Here is a 27,895-nt window from a genome sequence, read left to right as displayed (position 1 = left end):
CTTGTTTTTCCTCATGTGTGCAGGCGTCTTCATTTGTATTTAATGAAGGGATTATTACTAGGAGAAACCCCGTCCTAAAACTTGAGTACAGTACTACTAAGAAGCAAGAGATTGGCATTGGAGTTGCCGAGCGAGGCTTCCAATTGGCCTCCTTTTCATTCTATTATTATTTTTTTTTAACACTGTGACTTTTAAAGGTGAAGTCAATAAAAAATAAAAAATCTTTACAATATGTTATATGCGCTCCCACTAGCATAAACACAACATTCTGATATTAATAAAGCAGCAAAAATACACCTGTTTCAGGTGGCGACCATTTTGTCACTTGCTGTCGACTGAAAATGACATCACAGTTGCTCGGGGCTCAACAAGCAATCACAGCTCACCTGTTTTCCGAGTTCGATCATGTGACATTCACAGGCCGTGATTGGCCGTTACCTGAGGTCTTTGAGCAACTGTGATGTCGTTTTGAGTCAACGGCAAGTGACAAAATGGACGCCGACTGGGATGGATAAAAACATGTGGATTTTGCTGCTTAAAGTGGAAGTCAACATTAAACATTTCTTCACAATATGTTATACAGGATGTGACTTCACTAGTCTAAACATGACAGTCCGATTAATATAGCAAAATCCAGCCATTTTTATCCATCTCAAGGGGCGGCCATTTTGCCACTTGCTGTCGACTGAAGATGACATCAATGTTGCTCAGGGCTCAGGTAACAACCAATCACAGCACAGTTTCAGAAAACAGGTGAGCTGTGATTGGTCGTTGCCTGTTGACAGCAAGTGGCAAAATGGCCGCCCGCTGAGATGGATAAAAACGGCTGGATTTCACTTCATAACTCATATTTCAAAAATGTAATATTCATCAGAATGTCTTGTTTAGACTAGTCGGGCTGCATAGAACATATTATTGTCCAAAATTTATTTTGGGGGGAGGGGTTAATTATCACAAAAACAATATTCATGAATATTGTAAAGAAAGTTTTTGGGTTGACTTCCCTTTTAAAACCTTCCACACTATAATGTAACACTACTCTTCACATTTAAGTGGTACACACACACACACACACGCGCACGCGCACGCGCACACACACGGCATACATGTGATTCTATAAGCTGTATGTGTACACTTTTGGTCAACTTTCAGATAAACATGCCCTCGGCCGTAACTTCAAATGGAAGTGCTGATCAATCAGCCCAGCTTGTCAAGTATTCGAAGCAAAGTACAGTAAGAGATGCACACACATGCGACAAACACGCGCGCGCGCACACACACGCACACGCACACAAAGAGATCACTCGGGCATAGTCGCGCTAACAGCAGCCCGTACGCGCTTGTAAGGGAATGTCGTTACTTTTTAGGAGTCAAATTTGCATACAGCTTCACCGGCAGGCGGGTCCAGGAGTCGCTTGTCTATGTGCGCGCACATGCGCATCGTTCTGCTGATTGTGGTTAAGAGGCGCGCTAACAGGGTTTGTTGACGTTGCACAGAAGCTCCGTGACTTTGATGAGGCGCGCCACGGTGCTCTGCGACTCTTCCTGCAGCCGCTGGTTGTTCTGCCGCAGGCTCTGCACCTCGGCCTGCAGCACCGCCTTGTCCTCCTTCTCCTGAAAGACACGGGGCACACAAACAAAAACAAAAGGCCGTCTCTCAGATCGCTGCGTGTGGCGGGAACGGAAAGGGGGAGGGGGGGTGGAGGTAGAGTCGGGGGGGCGGAGTAGGGAGCATATAAGACACAAAGGTTGAATTGAAACACACATGGTGAAGCAGTGGATGACGTCGCTCGATGGAAACGGCGCTGAAAGAAAACATAAGACAGTGCTGATGCTTCTATAATAGGGCTGACTCGTGATTTACTGTCTGCTCAGTTTCAATTGAAAATATTTAGTTGGACAAATTAAAAAAATTTTTTAATCAGTGGCAGAGGTCAGCAGGTCAGCCTTGGCTACACAGTGAACATGAAGCTGAGAGGTCATTACACGATCCATAGTTAGGATTTCATGAAACAAAATGCACCCAGATCCAGAACCTTGCTCAACACACTCATAACACGAGCAGGAATAAATCCAAAGTAAAAAGCGACATTTAGCTGAGCCTAATTGACTTATAATGTTAACCCGCTGTTAAAACCGGTTTCATTTGCCGTCAATCATTTCATCCCAAATTTTGACGTCAAATCAATGGATTAGAAATTGAACCATAAAATGAGTCAAAATTGAAAAGAGTCACAGTTACTGTCCCAGTCAAGAGCTTTTATAAATAAATTTCCATATAAATTATAGGGAGGAGAAAAAAAAGTTTTGTACACACACACATACAGTAGACACACATTCTGTACAGTATTGACAATTCTCAATGCAAGGCAACTTTGTGTTCAAAGTATTTTCGTAAAGCAGCGGTTTGCGGGGGGAAAAAAAAGTCCATAGTAAATATCGTGGCTCAACACATACAATTTTCCACACAATTTTCTACATGAACATAACATGGACTAGGTTCAACCAAATGTGAAAATAAAACACTGATTACAGCTTTCAATGGCATTTAAATTACAACAGGAGTGGCAGCAGATTCACACAAAACAGAACATTTTACAGTACTAGTGAAAAAAAAAAAAAGAAAAAAAAAGAAGAAAAAAAAGAACAACGTTTGTATTTAATCTCTGCCTCTCATAAAGGTTGTTTCATTGGCTGGGAGGCCTTGAACATGTAAACAAGACACAAAATCACCTGCTTCAAGCCCAACAACTTAAAAACGTTTGTTCCCACCTGCTGACTCTCCTGTGCAATTCGACAATTGTGCGAAATACGACGACGGCACAACATGAAAATCAAAGCACCTTTTGCAGGTCATCCTGCAGCTTCTTCAGCATGGCCTCCAGCTGGGATACTTTCTCCTCCAGGTGGCCTGGAGAGTCACTGCAGTCACACGTTAGAAACAAGCGACGTTATGGATGGCTTGGAATAAGCAATAAACAATAAAAAAATTATTATTTCATTGCTACCTGGGGGATTCTTGGTGTTATTGTAAAGCCTCGTGTTTTTTTTCATTGGCATTTGAGATGTCTTTTTCTTTCTTTCTTTTTTTGCAGTCCTTGAATGCACCTGCTGCACTTTCAAAAGCAAAAAGTATGTTTCTACTTCTCTCCTGACGCAGCTGCTAATATAGCCGGTGTAGTCGACTTTGCAATTAAAATTTTCCTGCACTAACATGTATTATTTTGCATAAACCTCAAAGTGTGAGTTTTATTTCTTCATGTCATTTGTGAAACTATGCTCGTGCACATGTTTGCTTGCTCAGGTGCGATGTCAACCTCAGTTTGTGCTAGCATGTTATTTAGGCTAGTATGCCAGCTAATACTATTAATTGAATAATTTAACGACAGAATACAGTTGCTTATGTAACATGGGTTCCTGATTGTGTACATGCTAGATGCGTGTCTGTTTCAGTTACTAATCACGTTTTCGCATTTTGAGGCAGGCTTTGCTCCCTTGCAAATAACGGAGGTCCCCGCTCACTGTATTGCTAAAATCTATTTCTAATGATATACAATCACCATAGCATTCATAAAAAAAGGGGAATGGGCAAAATGATGCAGATTGACATGTTATTGTGGGATATATTTTAGCCAAATCTGTTCATCTGCAATCTCTCTTTCTCTTTCTTTAAGAAAAAATTTATAGATAGATGATGTTAGACAGGCTGTGTTTGTGTGTGTGTTTGTGTGTGTGTGTTTGCATGAAACATAAGGTTCTCCCACTAATGCAGAAAAAAAAAACTAAAGACTATCTGTCTCGAGATCGCGATATTAAGAGCGCATTTGTTGCACAGCAACCGTGACCTACCTCTCCTTTGTGTTCATCTTGCCATCCGTCTCAGCTCCTGATTGGTCTCCAGCTTTACGATCTGTGACCAGAGACACATTTGATTACATCAAACTAACATAGCATCCATCATCTATTTTTTACAGCACTTTTCCCTCAGCCCATAGGGTTTTAAGCTAGAGCCCATGGGCACCAATTGATGGGCAATTTAGAATATCCAATTCAACAACATAGATGTTTTTTTGACTGTGGGGAGGACGACTGGTACAGACAGAAACTCTATAATAAAATTTTTTTTGCAAAATTGATACACACATTTGGCGCATCTGTAAAATCACAAGATGTTTACCAAGATTTGGCTTACAAGAAAAAATTTTTTTTACTGCTAATGTAAAAAAAAAGAATTCAAAATTTAATCCTTGTTGGCCTCCACATTTTGTAAACTGTTGTTTCTTCCTCATTAGTGTCAGTAAATGGCTGCGATTAACTTTGAAAAAAAAAAAGCAGCTTAAGTGAATTTCAAGAGCGCTGTTCACTTAAAGGGATAAGCTATCATTCATGATGAATTTACTGAATGTTTGCATTTAAAGAGTGGACACCACTCAGACTACCAGTTAGAGTTAACAAAACTCAGCGTGTATATATTTTTGGAACCCAATGTTGTGGCTGGCGAATGTCATCTTTACTGACATGATGATGTCATTAGCTCCCCCCCCTCCTGATGATTATTTGACATTCACGTCACTGCACGGTTCAACAGTTGCTCACCCTCGCGTGACAGAGCCTCCAAGATGCTGCGGCAGGCTGTGGCCAGGTCAGCGATGGACTGCCACTCTTCCTCGGTCGAATCCGTCGTCTCTGAGAGAACTGAGAGCAAGGTTTTAAGATGAGTACAGCCGCAGTTTGAAATACATCTTAATATAATGCATCTGGGGCAGGAGAACACTGCGGCAGCATTATTTTTATTTTTTTTTAGAGATGTTCTCATTTGGACTTGAAAGTTTTTTTTTTGTGGCGGGGGGGGGGGGGGGGGGGGGGAAAGGCCGCCACAAGGTGGTGCTGCTGTGTTGATGCTGACTGGATTCAGCTGAACTGCTTGATGCGTCAGCAGATGTTTTAGTTCAGTCTAGACTGAATGTAGGGCAGTTTTTATGTTAGTGCAAATGCAAAATGATGACATTAATAATCAAGTACGGCACTGAGAATCATTATGTGCAGTATAGCCGTTACAACTGGACAAATATGATCCCACTTGATAAGCTACCTTGTGATTCAACAGATCAAAATAATCCACGGTTTTATTGATGCCCCCCCCACCCCCCCACACACATATGTGGGCTGGGTGTCCACTCATGGCTGTTAAATGGCGAGGTTGATAGTCTCAGTGGAGGCACAGCAGATGGTTTTAGGAGTGTGTCTTGAACTAAAAACGCCATCCCCCCTCCCTCCCACCACCCATCTGTCCCCCTTTTCATCGCGGCCCTGGCAGGGGGTGGCAGCAGAGCAAGGGTTGATATTAGATTAGCGGAAAAAGGGGGGCAGGATGGACGGAAAGGAGAGGAGGAAGGACAAAGGGGATGCGGTGGGGAGCAGCGGGATGATAATGCAAAGAGAGGTTTAACACAGAAAGGATGTGGGGGGAGGAAAAGGCATTCGAGGCACAAAGCAGATTCGTATATTGGAAATGATTCGTTTGTGTACGTGTACCTAATGTTGTGTCCACTTAGTGTGTGTGTGTGTGTGTGTTCCATTTAATAGCTTTTAAAAGCCTTACTCTTGGTGATGGAGTTGTGAAGACTTAAGGCTCGTGAGTTCCTTTCAGCTCGGTCCACACATGACAACCTTGAGGAGGAGAGAGACGATTCGCTCGCCGAAGCTTTGTCGTCACCAAAGTCGGCAATGAACTGCAGACGCAGACAAAAAAAAAAAAAGGAGACAAATATTGAGATAAAGGCGAATCTAAAAACATGTCCTTTTGTCTCGCTGGGTCACCTGCTCGTCATCCAGAGCAAATTTGGGCTTGGCCGCCAGTATTAGATCAGGCGTGGCATCCCTCAGCTCGCCGACATTCTCGTAGCCGTGGCGATCCTCTTTCAAGGCCACGTTGTCATAAATGTGTCTGTAGGAGAGATGGATTTAGCATGAGAGGGGGGGAAAAAAAAACACTAAACGAATCCGCTGTTAAAGCTTGTTGACGTTTGCATCCACTGCACACGTCAGAGGTCAACAGAATTTGAAGCACTCAAACAAGTAATCCGCCGGATTGCGTTCTGCGTGCTGTTCTTGTCTGATTGCTGTTTCTCGATTCCGCTCGGCTAAAATCATCTTTTAAAAAGCACGGCGCAATGCGCTTGTTTTGTTGTACGGTAATAACATCATCTGCGACCTTGTAAGTGCATCTTTCTAATAGCTTGGAATTCTCATTTGCATCAAGCACATTTTTATAAAGCAATTTTGATTTACCTTTGATGCATGCCCTACTTCATTTTTGTTTTCTCTTATTCTGAACATAATCATGCAATCATAATTGATTCATTAATTTAAAGAAAATGGTGAGGCTCATGTGCACTTTCGGTCTTTTGCAGAAAAGGTTAGCCGGTCCATGACTTAAAGTCAACATTAAACATTTCTTGACAATACTATGTTATATGTGACCTCACTAGTCTAAACATGACATTCTGATTAATATTCCGTTTGTGGAATATGACTTATGAAGCAAGATCCAGCCATTGTTATCCGTCTCAGGGGGCGGCCATTGTGTCACTTGCTGTCGACCGAAGATGACATCACAGTTGCTCAGGCAACGACCAATCACAGCTGCTGGATTTTGCTGCTTAACTCATATTCCACTAACACAATATTAACCAGAATACCATATTTAGACTAGTGGGGCTACATGGAACATATTATTGTTAATAGTTTTTTTTTTGGGGGGGGGGGGGGTTGACTTCCCCTTTAAAGATGCTATAAAGTTTTTTTTACAAACAGAAAGCATAACATGCTGTATAATATTGCGTTTTTATTTTGAAAAAAAAAACCCCACTTACCCCTCACAGATATCACTGTAGGATGAATGCCTCTCTAAAGAAAAGCTGCGTGTGAGCTGTGAGCCCTCTTGTTCCTGATTGGACGTTTGGTCCTGCAGGGAAGTGGCCCGTAACAAGGGTAGGCTTGGCGGCACCAGGAACGAGTCCGCGTCACCTCTATCAGTTCGCCCTTGATGCACTTCTCCTCCATCCCCTTGCACCTGAACCTCGGCCATGTCCGCCTCGGTGATGCCATCACCCTTGGGCTCCTTTTCTTCCCGCTCATCAAGCACCCACGCCTCACCGGACTGGTCCTCGCCTGGCTTACACTCTGCATCCTTGATGGCTTTCTGGTACAGCTCAGAGAAGCTCCTAAAAAAAAAAACACAAGAGAAATCAAACCCTACTTTCCTAACTTGAAATTGTTACTCTGCAGTTTTTCCCCACCTGCGGGGTTTCCCGTTCTCGTCTGGCGGGATGACGGTGATGTGGATCTTGTGCGCCGTCCGGAGCAGCCTGGTCCTCTCCTCCGTGCTGAGGTGGACCAGGGAGTGGCCGCACAGACGCACCACGCGAGCCCACAGCTGCAGGCCGCCACTCTCGGCGTAGCAGAAGCGCTGCAGCTCCGTCACAAAGCCCTCCTCGTTCATCAGAAAGCCAGGCTGGCCCACGCCGTCACGTAGCGGGGTGACCTCCAGGGCCTCACACCCCCGGGTCACCAACTGCAAATGAGAAGAGGATATTAATGGCCAAATACGGCGCCATCAGGAAAAGCAGTTATAGTCTGACATGATGACTAAAAGACAAGAGGGATGAGAAATGGTGGTCATTATGACATTGTCAATGAAGATCTTAAAAATGCCCATGGGGGGGTGGGGGGGGGGGGGTTGAGTGTGACTGGTTCTCTGTCCATTCAGCTGGGACCCTGAATTTGATTAGCAGGGGAAAAAAAGGAATGGATGGATGAATTTGATTCAGATTTCCCCCCCCACAGTTTTAATGCCATCCAAAAGACAGTCAAAGAAAAATATGGAAACCAGTCGCAATTTTAAGGAAAAATGCTATTTTGAGATATATAGGTCTCGAGCACTCCTAATTTTCTGGCACCCCGCCCCCACCCCAGGAAGAAGAAAACATTTTGTGTATGTGAGAAATGAATGTGCAGTTTTATTTTTCGGCCACAGGTGGTAGTAGTGATTCGAAATTCAATTTTCTGCATTAGGCAGCTTTATAGCAAACAAAAAAATTCATGAAAGTTCAGATAATGGATGGATGGAGATTGGAGAAAGGAAAGAATAGATATACAGAATAAATATAGATCAACTTGCAACAAAGAAAAACCTTATTAATTTTTGTGTTTTTTTTAGTCAGTCACAAAATAGATTTGAAGTAAAATCAAATAAATGAATGGGAGAGCCGCTGCCACCTACTGTATTGGATGTGCAATCACACTTTTTTCTTTTGCATTAAAAAAGCAATTTTTCCAGGTGGACCCGCCCAAGTATTTGGACTGCTCTAGGATAATACAATTTCCCCTTTATGATATAGTACCGGTACATTAAAATACAACTAACCTCAACTGACATCATTATTTTACTTCACTGGTTGGCTCGAAGAAATCATGTGGTTCAGAGGCATCAAAAGTCAAATTTGAACACCCACTTGAGTAACCACGTGTGGTTCGTTGTCTGATGAAGTGTTACACGCTGCGTAAGTAATGAATGAATCCTAAATGGATGACCACCCACCTCCAGCCTCTGCACCACCTCCCTTAAATCCTCCGCCTGGCTCTCCATCACGCTAATGGACACCGACTCGCCGCGCTCATAGAAGATGTCCAAGCAGGGCCCGCCATCTTTGCTTTCGGCCACCGCCTTCCAGCCGATGACGTCCCTGCAGGAGCAGTTAAACACCACCCTGCGCGTGCACCTCTCGATGAGCACCACCGACTCGGCCGAGACGCCCAGCAGACAGGGCAGCCTGTGCTCTGCCGCCTCGCCGTCCTCCCCGCCGTCCACCATCACGGCCCACACCAGCGCCCCGGCACTGTGAAGCTCCGCCCCCTTGGCGCCCTTCAGCTTGTCTTTGCGCTTGCCTCCGAGGGAGAGCAGCGGGAACTTGGTGGAGGAGTCGATGGGCGTCGTGGTCACGTAGTTTTCAGCTAAGTCCTTCAGGTATTCTTGCCGCGTGCGGGTGGCCATGGAGCGGAACTTTTCCGACTTCTCTGCGGCGTTCTCGGCGTTGACCGCCTTGGCCAGGAGGAAGTCTCGGAAGGCTGGCGAGCGAGGGAAGAGAGCGCCCTTGGGGAAGAGCGGGCCGAATAACGGCATGTCTTTAGAGCGCGTCACAGCCACCCTGGGAGGGAAAGAGAAAAAGAGGGATGACCGATTAAGAGAAGGTGCGTTTACTATTTTGTCCTGTTTGCCTTTGAGATGCTCGTGTGCTGCTACTCGGGTTTCTAAACACTTCAATGCTCTTGATATGGTGGTGCAATACAAATATAATTCATTCTTCTATAGGTTACAAGAGAATAGCAGCATATTACCTACATTACTTGACTGACTCAATGCGGCACTATTGGATCTCATTATATTGGATCTCATTATATTGGATCTCATTATATTGCATTCATGTTTCTAACTTCTATATGCTAACGACAATAAAGGCATCACGTCAGACCTGTAATAGGTGTTGTCTGTACAGGGCTCGTGAACCTGAACAATAATGAAGACGTGCTGGAAGTGGGAGCGGATGGACTTTGGCGTGAAGGGCAACGCGCCGGGCTCCTGGAACACAATGGTCACAATGTCGTTGCCGATGTGGCGTTTCCTCAGCAACTGCAGATGAGAGAAATTAGGAGTGTTAAGACAAACATGCCATACATATATGAAGACAACAAGCAAAATACAAATAGCATCAGGAAATATCACTTTTAAACTCATTTCTTAGTTAGAATTGAAAAACAAAACAAAGAACACATCACTAGAGAACATAAACCACTATCATATAGTATATTATTATTATTATTATTAATATTATTATGCGTCACCCCTATAGCCACAAATAAATTGAAACGGGCTGCAAAGATACATTTACAGTACTAGCAATTACCATCATTATAAGTACACTTGTAAAATATATATATAATAATAATGCACATTTTTTATTGAAAAATATGGACTATTTTTGTGTTTGTATTTTGCAGCGATGTAGCTGTTGTACACATGGACTGATCCACTTTATGGGTCAATCTGACCCAACTTTCTGGGTTGTTTTATACAAAATAATAATAATTTTTACACTAAAAGACCCATTTCTTGACTCAAAATTGGGTCAAATTGACCCAAGTAGAGGATCCGGTCCATTTTTGACCCAAATGTTTTTTGAGTGTAGTAAAGTACGACTGGACGTTGGTGTATTCTGAAAAGAGGTCCATGAAGCAGACTTTTGAATGAAGGTCTACATGAGCATATCATGTCAATTTTACACATTAACATCTTAATCACCAGATTGCACAAGAATCTGACAGTTTTTCGAGCAGTAAGGCAACTCTGATTATGTCCCTGATGGGAGTGAACGCTGGGGGGGGGGGGGGGGGGGGGGGCAGGATTTTCAGGACTCCTTTATTTTATTATATGTAGCCTCATGCTTCTGTTATAGAAATGATCCATGCAATATCAGTTTGTGCTTTAAATTTACCTGCTGAGTGTTATTGGCTGTGTAGGGCAGCATGGTGGAGACATGGAACATAATCTCATAGTCCTGGTAGCGAGTGTAGAGGGAATGCGTCCCCGTCGAGTCGGCTGCGCAAGTACAAGAAAAGCAAGAAGTGGTCAAATCACGTTTTCAGATGTGTGCAATAATGAATGTAAACTGGCTGCAAGATGACCGGCAGAGCTATTTTGCGCACAGGAATCAATCACAGGCTAACAATGATGCCCATCAGAGTACGGCGAGTGTTTTCACTCACTCTTGTTGTCCAGCTGAGCTCGGTATTTCTCCCAGCCCTTCAGTCGCACACGATCGCCCAGCAGATCCAGAAACTTCTCAAATGCCGGCCCGGAGCTCTCGTTGTTGTACATGTCCTCTTCAGAGCTCTGGCCGGCTCGGCAATACATGACGCCGACTTTTCGCTGAAAATTTAGCTAGAATGCAAGACCAAAAAAAAAAGAGAGAAAGGTTTATGATATAAACATCATCATAAACATAATGCAACTTTACCTCTCCACCTCTTTTTTTTCATTTATTTGCTCATGAATAGAATAAATTAATAAAAAATAAAATAAAATAAAATAATTTTTACTACCTTGTAATAAATTACAAGGTCAAATGAAGAAGGTACCACTACACTCCCCCTCCCCCCAAAAAAGAAAAAAACTCATCCCTGATCAGATTGGTGATTTTTTTTTGGGACCTATTTTCAGATCAAAAGCACAATTCCACTGTGAAAATGTGTACCTGTGTAGTTCACGTAATTCCTTCTAATCCCTTCACTTTCTAGCTCCGACAACTCTTGCACAAAATCATTTACGTGTTCCAGTTCAAACTGCAGTTTCATACAAAGAACGGCAGCTTTTTGCGTGCCTGTGTGTCTTTGCCAAATAAATACATACACTCAAAATCAAGAACACTCAAGAGGAGTTAAAGCACTTATGTGTAAAATAATCTAACCTATAGTGCTGTCACCGTCGAATATTTTTAGAATGATTAATCTATCGATTATTCAATTGATTAATTTTAATTTTGCATTAAAGTGCATCACAAAAGCATTTTCCACCGATTACTGTTTATTAACCAGTGATTAGTGTTTATTTCGTACTTCGTATTTGCATAGTGATTTAAAAAAAATAAGGGGGGGGGGGGTTGATGTTGTACTATGTTACTGGTTCAATCACTGTTTTCCAAAGTATAAACATGATGTTTGCAAATGTCAAATTTTGGTCTTATTTCATGAAGGACTACAGAAATCAGTGAACAAATTACTGTTGATGCCGAAATCAAGAGGATTAAAAAAAAAAGAGAAAAAAAAGGCTTCAAACGATTACTCGATTATTAAAATAGTTGCCGAGTCATTTGATAATCAATTACATGACGATTTATCAATTAAGTTTGATAGTTCTGTCCCAATCAGTTAACACAATTGAATGAAAAACTGAATTTGAAATTAAGATACAAAAAGGACCTAATAGAGGACACACGAGCCATTCCAAGTTATACTATGAATCCCTACTTACCCCCTGTTCATCCAGCTTCAGCAAGGTATCGCGAACCTTGGGCGAGTTTGAGGCCAAGCGAAGGCAGTGCAGGTTGAGTTCGGGCATGATGAACTCCAGCAGCCGCTTGGGAGACAAACCGCGGGGGGTGGTGTGACGGGCGGCAGAGGGAACAGACTCCTCTAAGATGGATCCCCGCAGCGTCTTCATCTGAGGAGAGATTCCGATCCGGGACACGAGTTCGATCATCGTGTCGCCGCGTACTGAACACGAGCGAGTTCCAAGGTTTTACCTCTGTGGTGCGAAAGATGATTCTGTAATTGTACTGAGCTCCGCTGGTGCCTTCCTTCTCCTCTCTGCGGAAACTGATGGCCACTGGCCCAAGGCGATCATCCATGCCAAAGAAATTTTGATGTTCTGGAATGAAAATACAAGAGAAGAACTTGTAATTGTTTGAGGGGTATAAAATTTCTTCCTGCTCTTTCTTACCTTTCATGTAGAAATATTTGCGATAATAATGCGCCCCCAGATCGGCATGTTCTATGAAATAGTTGCTTTTGCCCTGCTGCTGGACGTGACTTTCTCTGGGCTCCTCCAGGACCGACGCCGCGTCGTTGGGGGTTCTCGGGCTGAGCCACAGCCCCCGCCTGGCCTGGGCTCGAGCCAGGCCCACCTGCTCCTCCCCGCCCGTCTCATTCCGGAAGTGGGGGCAGCTGAGCAGGAGCTCGTTGTCGTTGCCGTCGCCTTCGTCCAGCAGCAGCGACTGCTCGGGGTCATCCGTGCCGCCGTTGCCCACCTGTGCGGGTGAGGAAGGCGTGCCCTGGGAGAGGGGCCGCATCTGGGAGGCAGCCGAGGCCCCTGAGGTGATATTCTTTTTGCGTCCGATGCTGTCTCTGTTGGTGGCCGCCTCGGTGAGGTCAAAAAGGATGCTCTGAACGTCATAATGGGCAAAGTTCCTCACCCAGGCTCCACCCCCGATGTTATCATAAGGACCAGGCTGAGGGATTTGAGGGGCTGACGGTTTGGATTTCTTACTAAGACCTTCAGGTTTGGGCGGCTTTGCAGGTTTTGGGGAGTCCCCTATGGCAGAAGACAAGACCCGGAAGAAGCCATCAGGTTCTGGTAGGTTTCCTTGGAGTCCTAAAAGAAGGAAGGGGTCCTTAAAGCGCAGGGCATTTGGGCTAAGGGGCCCTTGGTTTACAGTTCCTGGATCTTGGACTTGAGTCTGTCTCTCCAGTGAGGACAGACTGCCATATTCCCTGTGAAGCAGCACCCCAGAGTCCCCCTGAGAACCAACGCCCACTTTCTCGCCAACCGCCCGAGTAGCTTTTCCTCCCGCCTTCCCGCCAGAGTCCAAGTCTCCTAAAGTCACATCGCTGTTACTCCTCTGCATGATGTGGCCCCGGCCCACCGCGCGCAGGGTCAGGCCCGCCCGGCTCGGGGTCAGGTTGTCTCCATCGGACCCGTCTCCCTCCCTCCTGGGTGGCCACTCCACCACGCCCGCCTCCCGTTTGGGATCAAAATTGACGGCCGCGACAGGTGGCCGCACATTCTGCCGCCGGAACTTGCGAACGAATAAATCGTCGGACTGCATGTCGCCAGGGAGATGACCTCCGATCCGATTCTATGATCCCCTAATATGATCCAGATGTGAAACGGCAATACTTGGAAGAGGAAACTCTACTCAGTGAAAGCGACACATAAAGTCCTGCTTCAAAACACTTGAAATGATCTCAACAGGGGAGCTCTGGTGTTTGACTGATGAAGTGAAAATGTAGCAGAGGCTCAACCGGGCGTGTGGCAAGGAATTTTGGGAGTGATCCGGGAGTTGCGAGGTGCCGCTTCCATCACTGTGGCCCGATTCTTCCTCCTCTTAGACGAGGCCCTGTCTGCATCCCCAACATGGCATCCACCGATTCTTCAGCGCCTGCAAAGAAAGAATACACCTTGAAAATATGCCATAACTTCATGTCTTTAGATTAAAAGTGACATTGAGAAATCAGAAGAGGAAATGTTATTGCGATGTTGGACTGCGAGCCGTTCACAACCCAGGACCAGTTTTCTTGTATTTCATACTAGTTTTTTTCCCATCATTCTTATTAGTTTTCCAAGCATCCCATTCAATTGTAGTGAACAGCAAAATAAAAAAAATCCTTTTTTTTAATTATTATTTTTTACTTGTGGTGGTTACATGTAATGGGACAAAATGGAGGTCACAGCAACATATTGATTTTAAATTCCTTCAAAGGAAAAAAAAACACTGGTGTACATTTTGTTTAATGTTGACTATTCATGCAATGCAAAATCAAAATATTAACCTGTGCCAGCATTAATTTGTATTCATTTTTGTTAAAAGGGGAAGTCAACCCCCAAATTTTCTTTACAACATGTTCTCTACGCCCCCTAAACAGGGCACTCTGATTAATAGTCCTTGTATCGAATATGAATTGAGCAGTAAAATCCAGCCATTTTCATTCTTCTCAGGGGGCGGCCATTTTGCCACTTGCTGTCGACTGAAAATGACATCACAGTCGCTCAGGGCAAACTGTTGCAAAGTATCTCTAAATAGCTCCACAAGCCTCAATACAAGTAGCCCATTAAAGCACATTTGACAATAGACAGTCTTAGCGCTGGGAGGGTACGGGAGTGGGTGGGGCGGGGGTGTCTTCCTGACTCACTGGAAGCCTGGCAACATACAAGAGAAGGACACATTTGTTCCCGCATAAACAGATGCACGGCTTTGACTCATGCACGAGCATTAAAATCGACAACTAGTACAACTTTGGATATTACAGTACATGATAGGCATGATATTTGAACTGTGATAAAGATGTTCGCTTTTTAAGTCCTCGCTTAAAAAAAGAAAAAGAAAAAAAAAGACAACATGAAGCCCATTTTTGGTCAACTATTTTCTCTGACGTCTTGACCACACTGACGTCAGCGACCTAGAGCCGAAACCTGTCGCCGCTCTTAGTAACGTGAGGCTTCTTCCTGTCAGGCTTTTTCACATGCATCACAGCTCTCGCACTTGCATCCTGATGAGCAGGTGCAGCGGTATGCGTACGCACACACACACACGCCTGCAAACACACACACACACACACACACACTCACTATACTATATTCTGCACTCTGCTCTCTTGTACATTTCCTGCTCTAGTTAAAAAGATAGAAGAAGCTTTCTATTTTTGCTAAGATGCATTCACAAACAACAAAACACAAAAGTTGTCGGCGGTTTCAGTCGTGCGGCAAGATATGTTAATGTGTCGACTGCCGAGGTGTTTCCATGCAAGCTCCTAATGAGAAGGCTGAGCGGGAAGTCTTGCTGACTGCACATTGTGTGTCAGGTCCATGTGGACTGTTGATTCATATCGTCTGACTCAGCATTCGGGCACCCACAACTTTGTGTTTTTGTGATTAGCAAAAACTAGCTTTTTTTTTAGCGTGACATGAGATTGCCTGGTGACCATCCAGGGTATATTCCGCGCTGGGATATGATTTAGCTGACCTTTGACCCGAATGAAGACAAGAGCTATAGAAAAACGGATGGATGGATTGATTATTGATTAGGTTAGGAAAAATCAAATCGAACCCAGATTAAGAACCACTGGGTTAGGTAGATACTTCTTGATCCCGAAGTTCTGGCAGAGAATGGCGGACACAGAATGACAATGGGCCCAAAACGAGATTTTCTAGCAGTGTAACACGCAAAAAAAATACACTCTGTAGTCCACAAAATATAAATCAAGTGCGGTCAGTAGTGCTAAATCTATTTGAGCTGACAAGCATGTAGAAAATAGTTTCGACTGCAAGTAGCTCCAATCACTGTCACATTTTTCATGTTGTTCCAACAACCAGAAACCGTGACGCGCTCCACCGCCACAAAGCTATCTCGAAACAGAACATATGCCCACGTTTCTTAAAGACCCCCAACTCATCCCATAAATCAGCCCGTGTTTCCATGACAACGTGTCCCATGCCAAGTCTAAAAGTGGTATGCTGTCCGACAGGACTTGGGAGATTGCGCCATCTCGTCCTCACTGCTTTAAATGAGCCCTCTTGTCTATTCAGATAACCAAAATAGATTTAAAACTGAAACTCTCTATTGACACCCTTCATTGATTTCACATCAGTGGGTGTTTTTGGGCAGTAGGATATCCATAGTAACAAAATATGTTCTTCACCTTCCAACTTACCACTGAATGATTTAACACTTACAGTAGATGACTATCATAAATGTATATTCAAACTCATTAGTTTGATACCACTTTTTTTCAGACCAATAAAATACCAAGTACGACCCCCCCCCAAAAAAGCTAGACCTATATACCCCCAAATTAATGGCGATTTTCTTTTAATTTCCAGTTCCTGACCGTCAAACGGCCACAAGAGGGTGGCTGATATTGGCATCAGCTGTCGCCGCAAGTACCAATATTTTAGAAAAAATTCTCTTCCATCCCTAAACTTTATAATACAAAAACAAATGCTGTACAACCAATTTATAATACAAAAAAAAATACATATATGATTCTGTAGCCAATAGTTAAGTGACCTAAAAACCTCGATCATCGCGTTTGCATTTTCTTTTCCAGCATAATGTAGGCATAACAAATAATTTCCCATGCAAATTAACTTTCAAAGCAAGCACCCTCCTTCCATTCATTCATCCAGGGTTGTGTTTTTCAAAACACACAACCGCCTTTGTTCATCTTTATGGACGAGCGTGTGACATGTGTTACATGAAGTTCAATGTAAACACAAAAAGTGTGCAGCTTTCTACCTGCTCATATTTATGCATATTCTTCTAGAAGCCTCTTTAAATTTCTGCACCCTTTTGGGCTGAAAGACCGTTTGCAATTTAAATAGATTTTTTTTTTAAATATATAAAACAGCAATCTTACCCTGAAAAGAAATTAATTGAAGATAACCAGTCAAATGTTTCTCTGGATATTTCCCAGTGAGCAGGGTTGCATGAGTCTGGCTTTAACCATGCCCTAATATAAACGGATCAATGAATGACGGCTAAGTGGCAATAAAAAATAACTTAATGACATGATGGGAATAAACAGCAAATGCATTTTGAAAGGCTCTCAATACTACAAGCTACAAGTGGTGCTTTTCTCGGTCTGCCCATTCTTGCTTCCTTAGGACGATGTATGGAATGTGGCTATAGCTACCAATTACCACTGATGTCATATGTTTTGTATTAGGCTACCTAATAATTACAGATTTCACTTTGCAGGTTACCGCCAGGGAATAAATTGTTGCAGCTGACGTGGTCATTAGCAAACATCCCTTTATAAAGTCATGATATAGGATGATAACACTGCGCTCACATTACCTCCTCTCAGTCAGTGTGGTGGATAATGTGATCGGATCGTGACCCCTTCACGCCATCTGAGCCGCAAGTCTACAGTCAGATCGACTCCGCGCTTTTAAGTAAACCAGAGGAGGAAGTGCACTACAAAAAAAAAAATGTTCAACTTCTTGATTTTGCTGCTTCATTAGGTAGACCTGCACACTATATATCGAGAGACAAAACAAGAGCATGAAAAATACAATGAGAAAAGACGCATCTCCAAACCAAGCTCAAACGCACGTCACCTCAATATTTTTGCTCATGCGTCTACCAGAGCAAAAAAATCATAAACCCTGAATCTTTTAGACGTCTAAGTGAAACAGGGCAGACATGCGCAGCGTTTTGGGGAAGTCATTGTCGCTTGACATATTTTGCACACCACAAGCGTACGTCCTGTGAAACAGGAAGAGATGACTGACATTTGAACCCAGAAAGGATGAGTGTCGTCATCATTTGGACTTAGCACTTCCACGACTTAAGCGGTGGGCCACCAGGGCGAATTGTATTAATGATCTAATCGGGTTTCTCTTCAGGTGAAGCTGTGAATTTCCTTTTGTTAAGACTTAACGGCAATTATAGTCGAGCAAATGGTCTCTTCCATTTTCCTACCAACCGTTATTTGTCTCAGTGTCATGAAAGTCCCCATTCCTAATCGCTTGACCAAAGCTGCTCCAAAACATGAATGTCGGGGGGCGTTCACGGTAGTAAAAAGCTGCCTCATCAGTTCGTCGGTCTAAAAAAAGAGATTGATTGCAGGAAATATAAAACCAACGCTCTTTATTGATCCTCTGCAACACTGTTACATTAGATGCAGTTGCACCTCTGCATTTTGCTGCTCAACCTTTTTGACACTGGCCCGGTCTGCTGCCGATGCTTTTAGATAAAGTAAACGTGTATTAATGTGATTCTCTGATGGTCAAATTCAGTCCAAAGCGCCCGCACTCACTCCCCACACAAGCCCCGCCCCTTTGGAGTCACACTGCGGACAGTGAACTGGACCCCTTCCAAAAGCTGTTAAGTCGATTGCACTGCACTACTCTTCTTTTTCTGTCATGCCTTGGAAAGTACGTCTTCTATTTTGCCCCAGCAGTTTGCAAGCGTCAGTCTAAATAATCATCTCCCCTAAGACACGTGAATGCCTCCATCCCAATGCACCTGAGAGTGAAAGATTTTAAAATACTGCAGAACATTTGGCAAGATAAAAAAAAGGTTTGCTAAGGCAACCCAAATCTTGCTATAATGACGCCTCTTCTCATTTTTAATATATGGGTGTTTTAAAAATCTAAGTTTTTTTTTTTTTTTTTTTAATGGATGCCGCACATGATGAAAGAAAATCATTAAATTGCAGTGGATCTAGATATAAACGTGCAGATATAGGATTTTATTATCATCATTTGAGTCACTGTGGTATGAGTGGAAGCACCCACCAGGCTAGAATCATAATGGCACCTCCTGTCCGCCACTATTGTCCAGGGACCAGGAAGTAACCTGCTGACTAACAAACAGATGGACGAAGAAATATAAACATGACGCTCCATGTTTTCCTTACACTTTTGTTAAAGGGGAAGTGGATGTTAAACATTTCTTGACAATAATATATGTGGCCTCACTAGTCTAAACTGATTAATATTACATTTGTGGAATATGAGTTATGCAGCAAAATTCAGACATTTTCATCCATCTCAGGGTGCAGCCATTTTGCCACTTGCTGTCGACTGAAGATGACATCACAGTTGCTCAGAGCTTAGGCATTGACCAATCACTGCTTAACTCACTTCCTGTACATTTTAGGATATGGCTGTACTGGACTTTTTTTTGTACGTCTCGGGGTGCTACACGTGCCTGCCAATTTTTGTAGATGTAGGTCAAACGTGCCGGGATTTTTATTTGTCCTTTAGGGGGCGCTATGGAGCCATGTCATGATGACAACTTCATAATATTTAAAAATGCTTCATACGTTACAATCGTGGCATAATGCAATTTGAATGAATGAATGAATTTGATCACACAGATGTTTCTGATGTTTCATTTGAGCTACATTAGGCAGGATAGTCATCACTGACTGACAGTAGTGGTAGATAAAAAAAATTCCCACCATCTCCCTCAATTTATCTGCACGGCGCAGGTCCTAAAGAACGATACCAGGCTGCCGACTGGTGGTTGGGCATCACTGACCTACAGTACATTCTGCTATATGCATTACTTGCATTATAGCACATGTTGTTTTCATTTTCTTTGTATTACCCCCTTGTTGTAAGTTAGTAATTATTTGTGTACCGCTTTAGATCGAATTTTTTTAACTTTTTAAATCAAATTTACAGTTGCAGTATTTAAATGTGTTTTTGTGAGTGGTTTGCAGGTTTCTTCCTCTGCGTGTTATATCAATACTACCAAAAAAAAAACCACACATCTTGAAGTTTTATCGATAATCTGTGAAATGAAAATACATTATGCATGATGCTGTTCTGATGTTAAGGTAAAATGTTCTATATTTGTAAGTTAGGGTTTTAGAGAGGAACAAAATGTCTAACTTCTGGCATTAAATGTATCAAATTTCTGCCTATCCTTCTATTTGCACAACATTGCGGCGTATTAGAGCAGCGACATGAGGAAGCAAGGTAAATGAAACTCTTTCTATGGCACTGTGGATTTTAATAACCAAGTTCCTCTTAAAAAGCAAAAAAAAAAAAAAGCAAACTGAAAGCATTAGTGAGTTAAAAGCTATTGTTTCCATCGTGGCCTTCGTAGAAGCTGTTGGTAGAAGGACGCACCTCCATTGTTTGATATGTATTTGCCATGACATCAACACTACTACTTCCTGTGTATCTTGAAAGACACTTTTGTGGCAGACTGCGTGCGTGTTATTTGAAGGTTCAGCGTGAAATGGCACGACGTGTGTTATTGTAGCGACACTGTACGAAGAAGTGCGCGTGGACGTGGTACACTGTCCTCCTTGTGGTGACAGCTGTCCCTCCGCGACTTTGTGTGTGCGTGTTGGGGGGCGTGGCCGACAGGCAAAAAAAAGATGGAAAGAAACTAACCCTCGACTTCATGACTAGATCTATTATGCTGATTTTTGAACCCTTCTTTTACTCAGCACGACTACGGCTTACTGTCCTTCTGCCTCGTCCACTTTCAGAGGAAGACACGACGACCGCTTTTTTGCTTCCTCCTTGTTTATACTCATAAAATGACAAGCCAGTTTTTATCTTAAAGTGTTGATTTGTGTGAGGAAATCAATTTGTTTACACTCAGCGAGTGTTGGGACTGACTAATTGTTTAACTCTAACTGTTGATTTCACTGTGAATTGTTTTTTTATATTAGTCCCGCAAAGGGGGAATTCAGGACTTCTTGTCCATCATGATAGCAGACGGCTCAAATTGCTGTCATTATTTGAAGAAACCGAATTCTTCTCCTCTGTGACTCTTTTGTTGACTTTCACAGGCAGTTTTTTTCTTCTGCTTTTGCCACAGAAATGTTGACTAAAGTGTGACGATGGACACACTATCCCTTGTAAAAGTCAAATTAAAAATAGTTAAAAATCATTAGGATTTCATTTTAAACACATCTGCAATTGCATGTGAATGCTGAAAGATGAATGCTAATATCTGAATGATTTATTATAACAATAATGTCAGTTGCCATATAATGGATAAATTGGACAACGATCATTATATGAAAGTTGTCCTAAAATGTTCTCCAAGCAGGGTTTGAACCCAGGTACGTGTCATTTACCAGTCTTTTGCATTATCCTCTGGACCATATTTGCCTTAGAAAATTATGTGACATTGTATGTAATTGTATTGAAAAAAATGCAGTTTAATACACAAAGCTTGCGGTGAATTTGAATTTTGAATATAGAACAGAATAATATAGAAAAAAAGCAGCATTATGTGGGAGTTTTTGCACCTCAAAAAAGCGGGCGGAATGCGATAATAGTAAAAAAAAAAAAAAAATCCAAATAACATTCACACAATAAATGAATCGCAGATGATATTGGAGGTTAGTACATACACTACAGCATTACCAAATTCTCAAGTCTAAAGCGGTGAAAATGAAAGGATGCTTAAGGCGATGACATATCATTGCTTCGACATGACTCTTTTGTTCAGGAGAAACGTAATGATGAATCCATCCTTTGTTATCAAAATCATTATTTTTGCCGCACAACAGCCTTTGTGCCAATGCAGACAATTAAGCATCTTCCCATTGGCTTAATATTATTCATCAGCTGTGCACCTTCTGACCTACATATAACACGAGCTCACATGCTAACAACGGTGCTGCGCAAATCGGCTTATTTATGGAAGTATTCCGTGAAGATGCGACCACGCTTGCCCCGGTCCATACGTCCTGCGGAGTTGCTTTGAAATGAATTTCAGTGCAAATGTTAAGATGCCCCTCCTTTGCTAATGTTTGTTTGGTGCAGACAGACGGTGCAGCAGTGAAATGCATCTGCTCCAGCTGCTCTGTCCTCTCGCTGCTTTGCGAGTGACATTGCATGGCAGAGAGGCAAGCGGCTGCATAATAGAGGCCCCTGTGCATTAGCTTGATAATCTATTATTCTTACAAAAAAAAAAAAAAAAAAAAAAAAAAAGAGGAAAAAAAAGTATTTTTACATTGGTCTCCGGGCAGGATGTTTTGTGCCCTTTAGATTTGCAGCTATTTGCAGGTGCTGATGTGTTCGCTTTCAATGGCTGTGAATGGCCTTGAGTGCACTTCTCCTGTGTAATGGCAACTTGAACAATGACAAGGACTGCCACTGCACAGCCTAATGGTCTAATGTATGTATGCGGGACAATATTGAGAGGGACTTTGTGACTACAGACAATGGAGTCTTTTTTTTTGCAAAAAATACTGAGGTTAAGAGGCATTTAGTGTAAACATACTGCTTCCATGCGTTACCTGTTTTCATTTTAAAGTTAAATATATATATAAAGGCGTGTGGAGGAAGTTTCAAACACGGCATCGTTCCGAGAGCTGTTAACTATTAATTAACAAAATGAAAGTGCTAACCGGAAAAACACCTGGCACGCATCTTAACAACAATCCAACTAAACACACACATTCAGACCTCTTTAATAAAAAAATAATCTGTACCTCGAGTTGCTCGCTTTTCCTTCTCCGTGCAACATTGCTAATTAATGACTGAAAACTATTCGTGCTGTTTTAGTAGTCACGGTGATCATAGGACCAACCATTAGAGCAGACGTTTATTTCCCCGGAGTGTGACTCACTTTTACTGCACATTGCATCTACAAGGCATCGCCGATACTCGGCACAGAGCGCAAGAATATTTGCAAAGAGCAAACAATAATGGATGGTGGTGATGATTGCCGGCAAAACTTCAAATAACACTTGACAGGTGCCTTTAGGGAGTTGAAACACTCAAATGAAGTGCTCGCTCGGCCTCTAATAGTCACGTAACTTCCTGAGAAGTGGCCATCAAATGAGTCAAGTGTGAAAACAAGCAGCTTACAGTAATGCGGTTTGTGAATTAACATGTTTACATTTAGGAAATGAATGAGAGGTCATCTAAAATCGAATGATAGCAAAAAGAAGCAACATTTCTACCCACTAGATCGACATGAAATAAAATCTTTAAACACAAGAAATTATTCCATCGGACAGATATATATTTATATGATGTTTTGATCCATAAAATCCCCCGCACAAAAAAATGACAGAATGCATAAAATTCTATTCTATTCTTCTCATTGCTAATTTCTAGTTGCTGATCATAAAACGGCCACGAGAGTGCGGCCAATACTGGAATCGGCTGCCGTCGCGAGAACCAATACCTTAAAATAAGGCCTGGTATCAGCCTGATACCAATACCTGGTATCAGTGCTCGCCCATCACTACTCTATAGTGTACACGAAAGAAGCAATGTACAATGTTTTAATGTTGGTCATGGTAATTGGAGAGTGAAGACGACTTCATATTTTGTCTGCAGGGATAGAACTCAGTTTTACGTGTTGTATTATCGGCAGCTGTCCTTTTGGATCTCAACATGAGCCCAACCACCGCATCTCTTTCACAGAAATTGACCAACATCCTTAACTTGGTAAAACAAGCAAATTGTAAAGTCAGGTTTCCACTCAAGTTCAGTTTAGTGCGTTGCTGTACATTTTTTAAGAGATTAAAATTCCTACCGAACTGAAATGGACCATACTTGTATTTTAAACAGATGATGGGATATGTTGTGACATCCTCCCTTTCTTTTATGTCATGAATGTGTGTATTCTTACCAAAAGTGAATGGGGAAAATGACTACCCCATGAATTGCTACCAAAAACTTGTTGAAACCACTGATTGTAAAAAAAACAACTAAAATAAAGAAACTATTTTAAAAAGCATCTTAAATTCAAGTAACACATACAACAGTGATGTTTCAACTCCACATCAGCAACATGATGTCACTGCAAGCTTTGCATTAATCATACCGATGTTTTTTTCACCTTTAGTGAGTCAGGTCCAAATGGCATTTCGCGGCTTAAAACGTTCACGTCAACCGCAATGAATAGCACGTAGCACGGGGGAGAGTGCGGCTCAATGTAAATTAAATGTCCCGTCCTTTGAGTGGCCTGGCTTATGTAAGTGACTGCTGCTGCTGATGCTCTTGTTTTGTCTCTATCACTGCATGCTAGGTCTTCCATCCCTGCATCTTTTCTCCCCACAGCATTTATCTGAAAGCCCCAGGTTTCGCTCTCTCGCACACTAGCTCCATCCTAAATTACAGAGTGCAGGCGGGGGTGGGGTGGGGGTGTATGGGGGGTGTACCTGACTCCAGCATCCCTCATTCTCTGTGCCACCTTGAAAACAACACCCCCAATTCATTTCATTGTCTTCATATCACCACATCACCTCTAATGCACGCATAAGCGTGTAAACCAAAGGTGGCGGCTCATTTTTGTTGTTGTACTTGTCTTTCAAAATAAGGATTAGGACCCAAATCCCGCTGCTCTTTTTGTCTACGCATGTTCAGCTCATCTTGTCTCATCCATCCCCGCCTCCATCCACCGCACCAGCGCTAGGCTTTTTGCACTGACTCCTTGACTGTGTCATAGTGCTGCTTTTTTTTTTTTTTTTAAAGACAATTGGGCCTTACAATAGAGACAGAAGAGATAGGGTGGGGGGGGTGGGGGGGTGATGAAATGCGACAAAGGTGACAAACTGGGTTGAATCCAGTCACTTAATGACACACAAGGTGGCTGTAAAGGGGGCTTCTTAGCTTACTCGAGCACCTCACAGTTAACACCGAGACAAAAGATGTGATGACACCAGGCATTATTTCATCCCCTCTTCGCCCCTACAATGTCTGGCGGCAGGATTGTGTGCATGCCTCCACACACTCTACTTGTGTATGCACTTGCAAACGTGCGCACCCATTACACACGGCCGGGAAAAAGGACACGGCCGAGGCTGGATGTTGAAGACGCAAAGGAAAGGCTCTTACCTCCAACATTTCAGCTTCGCTCCACCCGGTCTCGTTTCATCCTTTTCCTCTCTGTCGACTCCCTCCCCTTCTCTCCCCATGGCAGCATTTTTCTGCTATCTATCTCCACGCTCGGGCTCGCTCGCTCGCTCGCCTCCTCCTCCTCCTCCTCCACTTCGCTTAGTTCCTCCTGTCTGCTGCACTCTTCCTCTGTCCCAGAATATTTCAAAAAAACAGTAAACAATACCACACACTTCCCAATTTGTCTGCCTTTTTTTTTTCTGTTCGCTAAGTCAAGAGGCAGGTTGATGTGTGCAGTCCTCCTCCCTCTCTCTCTCTTGTGCTGATTCTATTCCATTCACATCACACTAAAGCCAACCCCCTCTTTCTCTCTCTCTCTCTCTCTCTCTCTCTCTCTCTCTCTCTCTCTCTCTCTCTCTCTCTCTCTCTCTCTCTCTCTCTCTCTCTCACACACACAAACACACAGCTTAGTCCCAGTCTCCTCCCCCCCTCCCGGTCTCCTTGACAGAGAGGCAGCAGTGGTCAGCTGGAGCCAAAAAAAGAGAGCTCATAAATGCAAATATGTGATTGGTGAGATGTGTGTATATATTCAAATGAAGGAAAGGGACTGACACGATGATGTAATGTTGTGTCACATCCTGCAGTCAGCAAAGCTACTTTTTTTTTTTTCTAACACTGCTTATTTATGCAATTACTCATTCTGACACGTTACCAACATTTCATTTAAATCTCGATTGCTTCCACTAAAGTTGTTCTAATACATGTATGTTAGTTTATTAGCAGGATTATTTTACTTTTATAATCTTTGGGGTGGGGTTAACAAACCACAACCCCCAAAAATTAAGAGAGGATCAAGATTTATTTTCTTAACAGGATTCTTCAGATTTTTTTTAGTCATTATGACATACTGTATATATCTTACAAATAAAATGGTGGCATTAGCATCAGGTGGGTATTTATGAACTAAGGTGCTGAACTGTGCATACAAGGACAACCATTCTAGTTGTCTATGACATTTCTGGACAGACTAGATAAAGGCTAAAATGGGGCAGAGTTGAAAATAGTGTGCGTGTGTGTGTGAGAAAGAGACTGTTTGTTTGGAGCTACCTCTGTGTACTCCCCAAACGTAGCGGCTGACATCATTACAAACAATCAAACTGCTTGAAGACAATTAGAGCATTGGGTCTGGACAACGTATTTTCTAGGCATCCCAGTTTGTAGCTATATCTTCTTGAAGAAAAAAACCCCACACCTGTTAATCTTAAATTAAACATTTAATAATATTCCATTGAGGGAGGGGGGCATTGTGTCCAACACCCACCCCCTCCTCTGCCTTAATTACTGTACGCAGACCCATCCTGGTCACACCATATGGCTGTTGTGTGCTAGCAGGTCAGCAGCGCTGGTCAAGCGCTGAGCTGCGTGGGGGGGGGGGGGGGGGGGGGGGTTAAAGGAGGTTAGGGGGCAGGGAGGGGAGTGTGTGAGGGAGGTTGTGTTGTTGGTGAGTGAGTGTCATGAACAGATAAGAACCATTTAAAAAAAATAAAAACACATGCTTGGGTTGATAGGAGCCAAAAAGTTTTAAAACAGTCATACCGTAGTATGGGTTGGATGTCAGTAGTAGCTTCAATCTGAAAGGAAAAAATAAATCATTAATTAATGTAATTGATTTTTGTTTGCATTATTGCTACCTGCAATATAATTTGCATTGCTGAAATAACTAGAATAGCATTTTAATTGACATAGGATATTGCGTCATAATTCCTGAACGCTCAATTATGTTGTGAATCTTATTGCGAGAAGATACATTATTAGGTTCCCACATAGCAATTTTTTTATAGAAAATTCTGATCTTTTTTTCACTTTCAAAAATTTATGAAAACTGGTCAGTAAGGCTGACAAAAGACAGACAGAAATATTTGAGGACCTGTAGGAATTTTTGCTATTTAGTACATGTCACACCGATATTGGTGACAATAACCTTCATATATGTCTGGGCTACAGGGTAAGGTGACAAGACCTAATTGAAATATCCCAACACGTGGGAAATGCATTATTGTCCGATGAAACCAAAATAAAACATTCCAAAAATTATGTTATCACTGTCATCACCTAAAGAACACAGTGCCTATTGGTAGGCTTTGTTAAGAAGGAAATTATGAACAGTTCCATATAACTGTCAGTGTTGGCAGAAAACCAATCGTTTCTACTAAACAAGTCAGGAAAAGCCTACTTGAACATCTGAACTTTATTTCTCTATTACTTATTATGGCAGGTGTGTGCCGACTCCCTTTAAGATGGGTTGGAATATGATCGACTGAATCTGAACAGTCACATCATCATAAATGGGTGAGCACACACTTGTCCAACCAAATAACCTCAAGTTATTGACTTTTTTCCTTCAATTGAGCTGTCCCGTTTATAGGTTACAATAATGGTGTAAAAAGGCTTGAAATGAATCATCTTAGTCTCATCTTTTATCACGAAACCCTGACATTTGAACGGGAATGTGCAGTGTCAATCAGAACTGAGCATGATTGTCTTTGTGTTTCAATCCTGTTATTGTATTGGATCTTATTAGATTGCAAAAATCTTTAAAAAAAGGGCCTCAACTGAGTGTTTTTCCTGATTGAGATGTTTGCAAATGCTTTCATATAAAATGGCTGATTACTTACTAATCCTGGATGGATCCTTAAAAGAAGCAGAATATAATCTGGCATCTGTCAGAAAAGATACAGAATGCATTTATTGGACAAGATGAGTAGCTACTGCCGAGGCCCAAGCAAAGTGCTATATTGCGTACGAGACGACACGCGAGCCTCGACCCACCAAAGGCATTCTTATGAAAGGAACACTTCAAACTTGCCTTTGTAAAAGGGATGGGGGGAATTCATTTTTAATTAAAATCAAAATTAATATCGAACGAACGAACGATACGCTAATTTGGTTTTACACAACGGGCTCATTGGTAACCAGCTGAATTCATTCACACGAGGAAATAAAGCCGGC

The 27,895-nt window shown here is 42.5% G+C and overlaps 1 protein-coding gene across 2 annotated transcripts; it reads right to left on the bottom strand.

Moving 5' to 3' along the window:
* Positions 1 to 18: 18 nt before the first annotated feature.
* sipa1 (signal-induced proliferation-associated 1) lies at positions 19 to 27,855 on the bottom strand. Of its 2 annotated transcripts, XM_086098636.1 has the most exons (18): positions 27,562 to 27,855; positions 26,483 to 26,517; positions 24,887 to 25,075; positions 12,557 to 13,994; positions 12,360 to 12,484; positions 12,089 to 12,277; positions 10,825 to 10,999; positions 10,554 to 10,657; positions 9,534 to 9,691; positions 8,603 to 9,209; positions 7,302 to 7,576; positions 6,876 to 7,226; positions 5,821 to 5,947; positions 5,603 to 5,732; positions 4,597 to 4,695; positions 3,850 to 3,910; positions 2,844 to 2,922; positions 19 to 1,614 (listed from the first exon to the last, which is right to left on the bottom strand). In XM_086098636.1, the coding sequence occupies exons 4-18, from the start codon at positions 13,659 to 13,661 to the stop codon at positions 1,471 to 1,473; spliced, it is 3,729 nt and encodes a 1,242-aa protein (XP_085954762.1). In that variant the 5' UTR covers positions 13,662 to 13,994; positions 24,887 to 25,075; positions 26,483 to 26,517; positions 27,562 to 27,855; the 3' UTR covers positions 19 to 1,470. The 2 variants fall into 2 exon arrangements, with proteins under 2 accessions (XP_085954762.1, XP_085954761.1); XM_086098635.1 differs by lacking the exons at positions 26,483 to 26,517; positions 27,562 to 27,855 and having other exon boundaries at positions 24,887 to 25,215.
* Between the last annotated feature and the right edge of the window lie 40 nt (positions 27,856 to 27,895).

This window comes from Leptonotus elevatus, chromosome 16 (assembly GCF_054856555.1).
Source record: "Leptonotus elevatus isolate MCC_2025b chromosome 16, RoL_Lele_1.0, whole genome shotgun sequence".
In the NCBI taxonomy this organism is placed as follows: domain Eukaryota; kingdom Metazoa; phylum Chordata; class Actinopteri; order Syngnathiformes; family Syngnathidae; genus Leptonotus; species Leptonotus elevatus.
The sequence above is the reverse complement of the archived record's forward strand: the minus strand, read 5'-3'. Positions and strand labels throughout refer to the sequence as shown.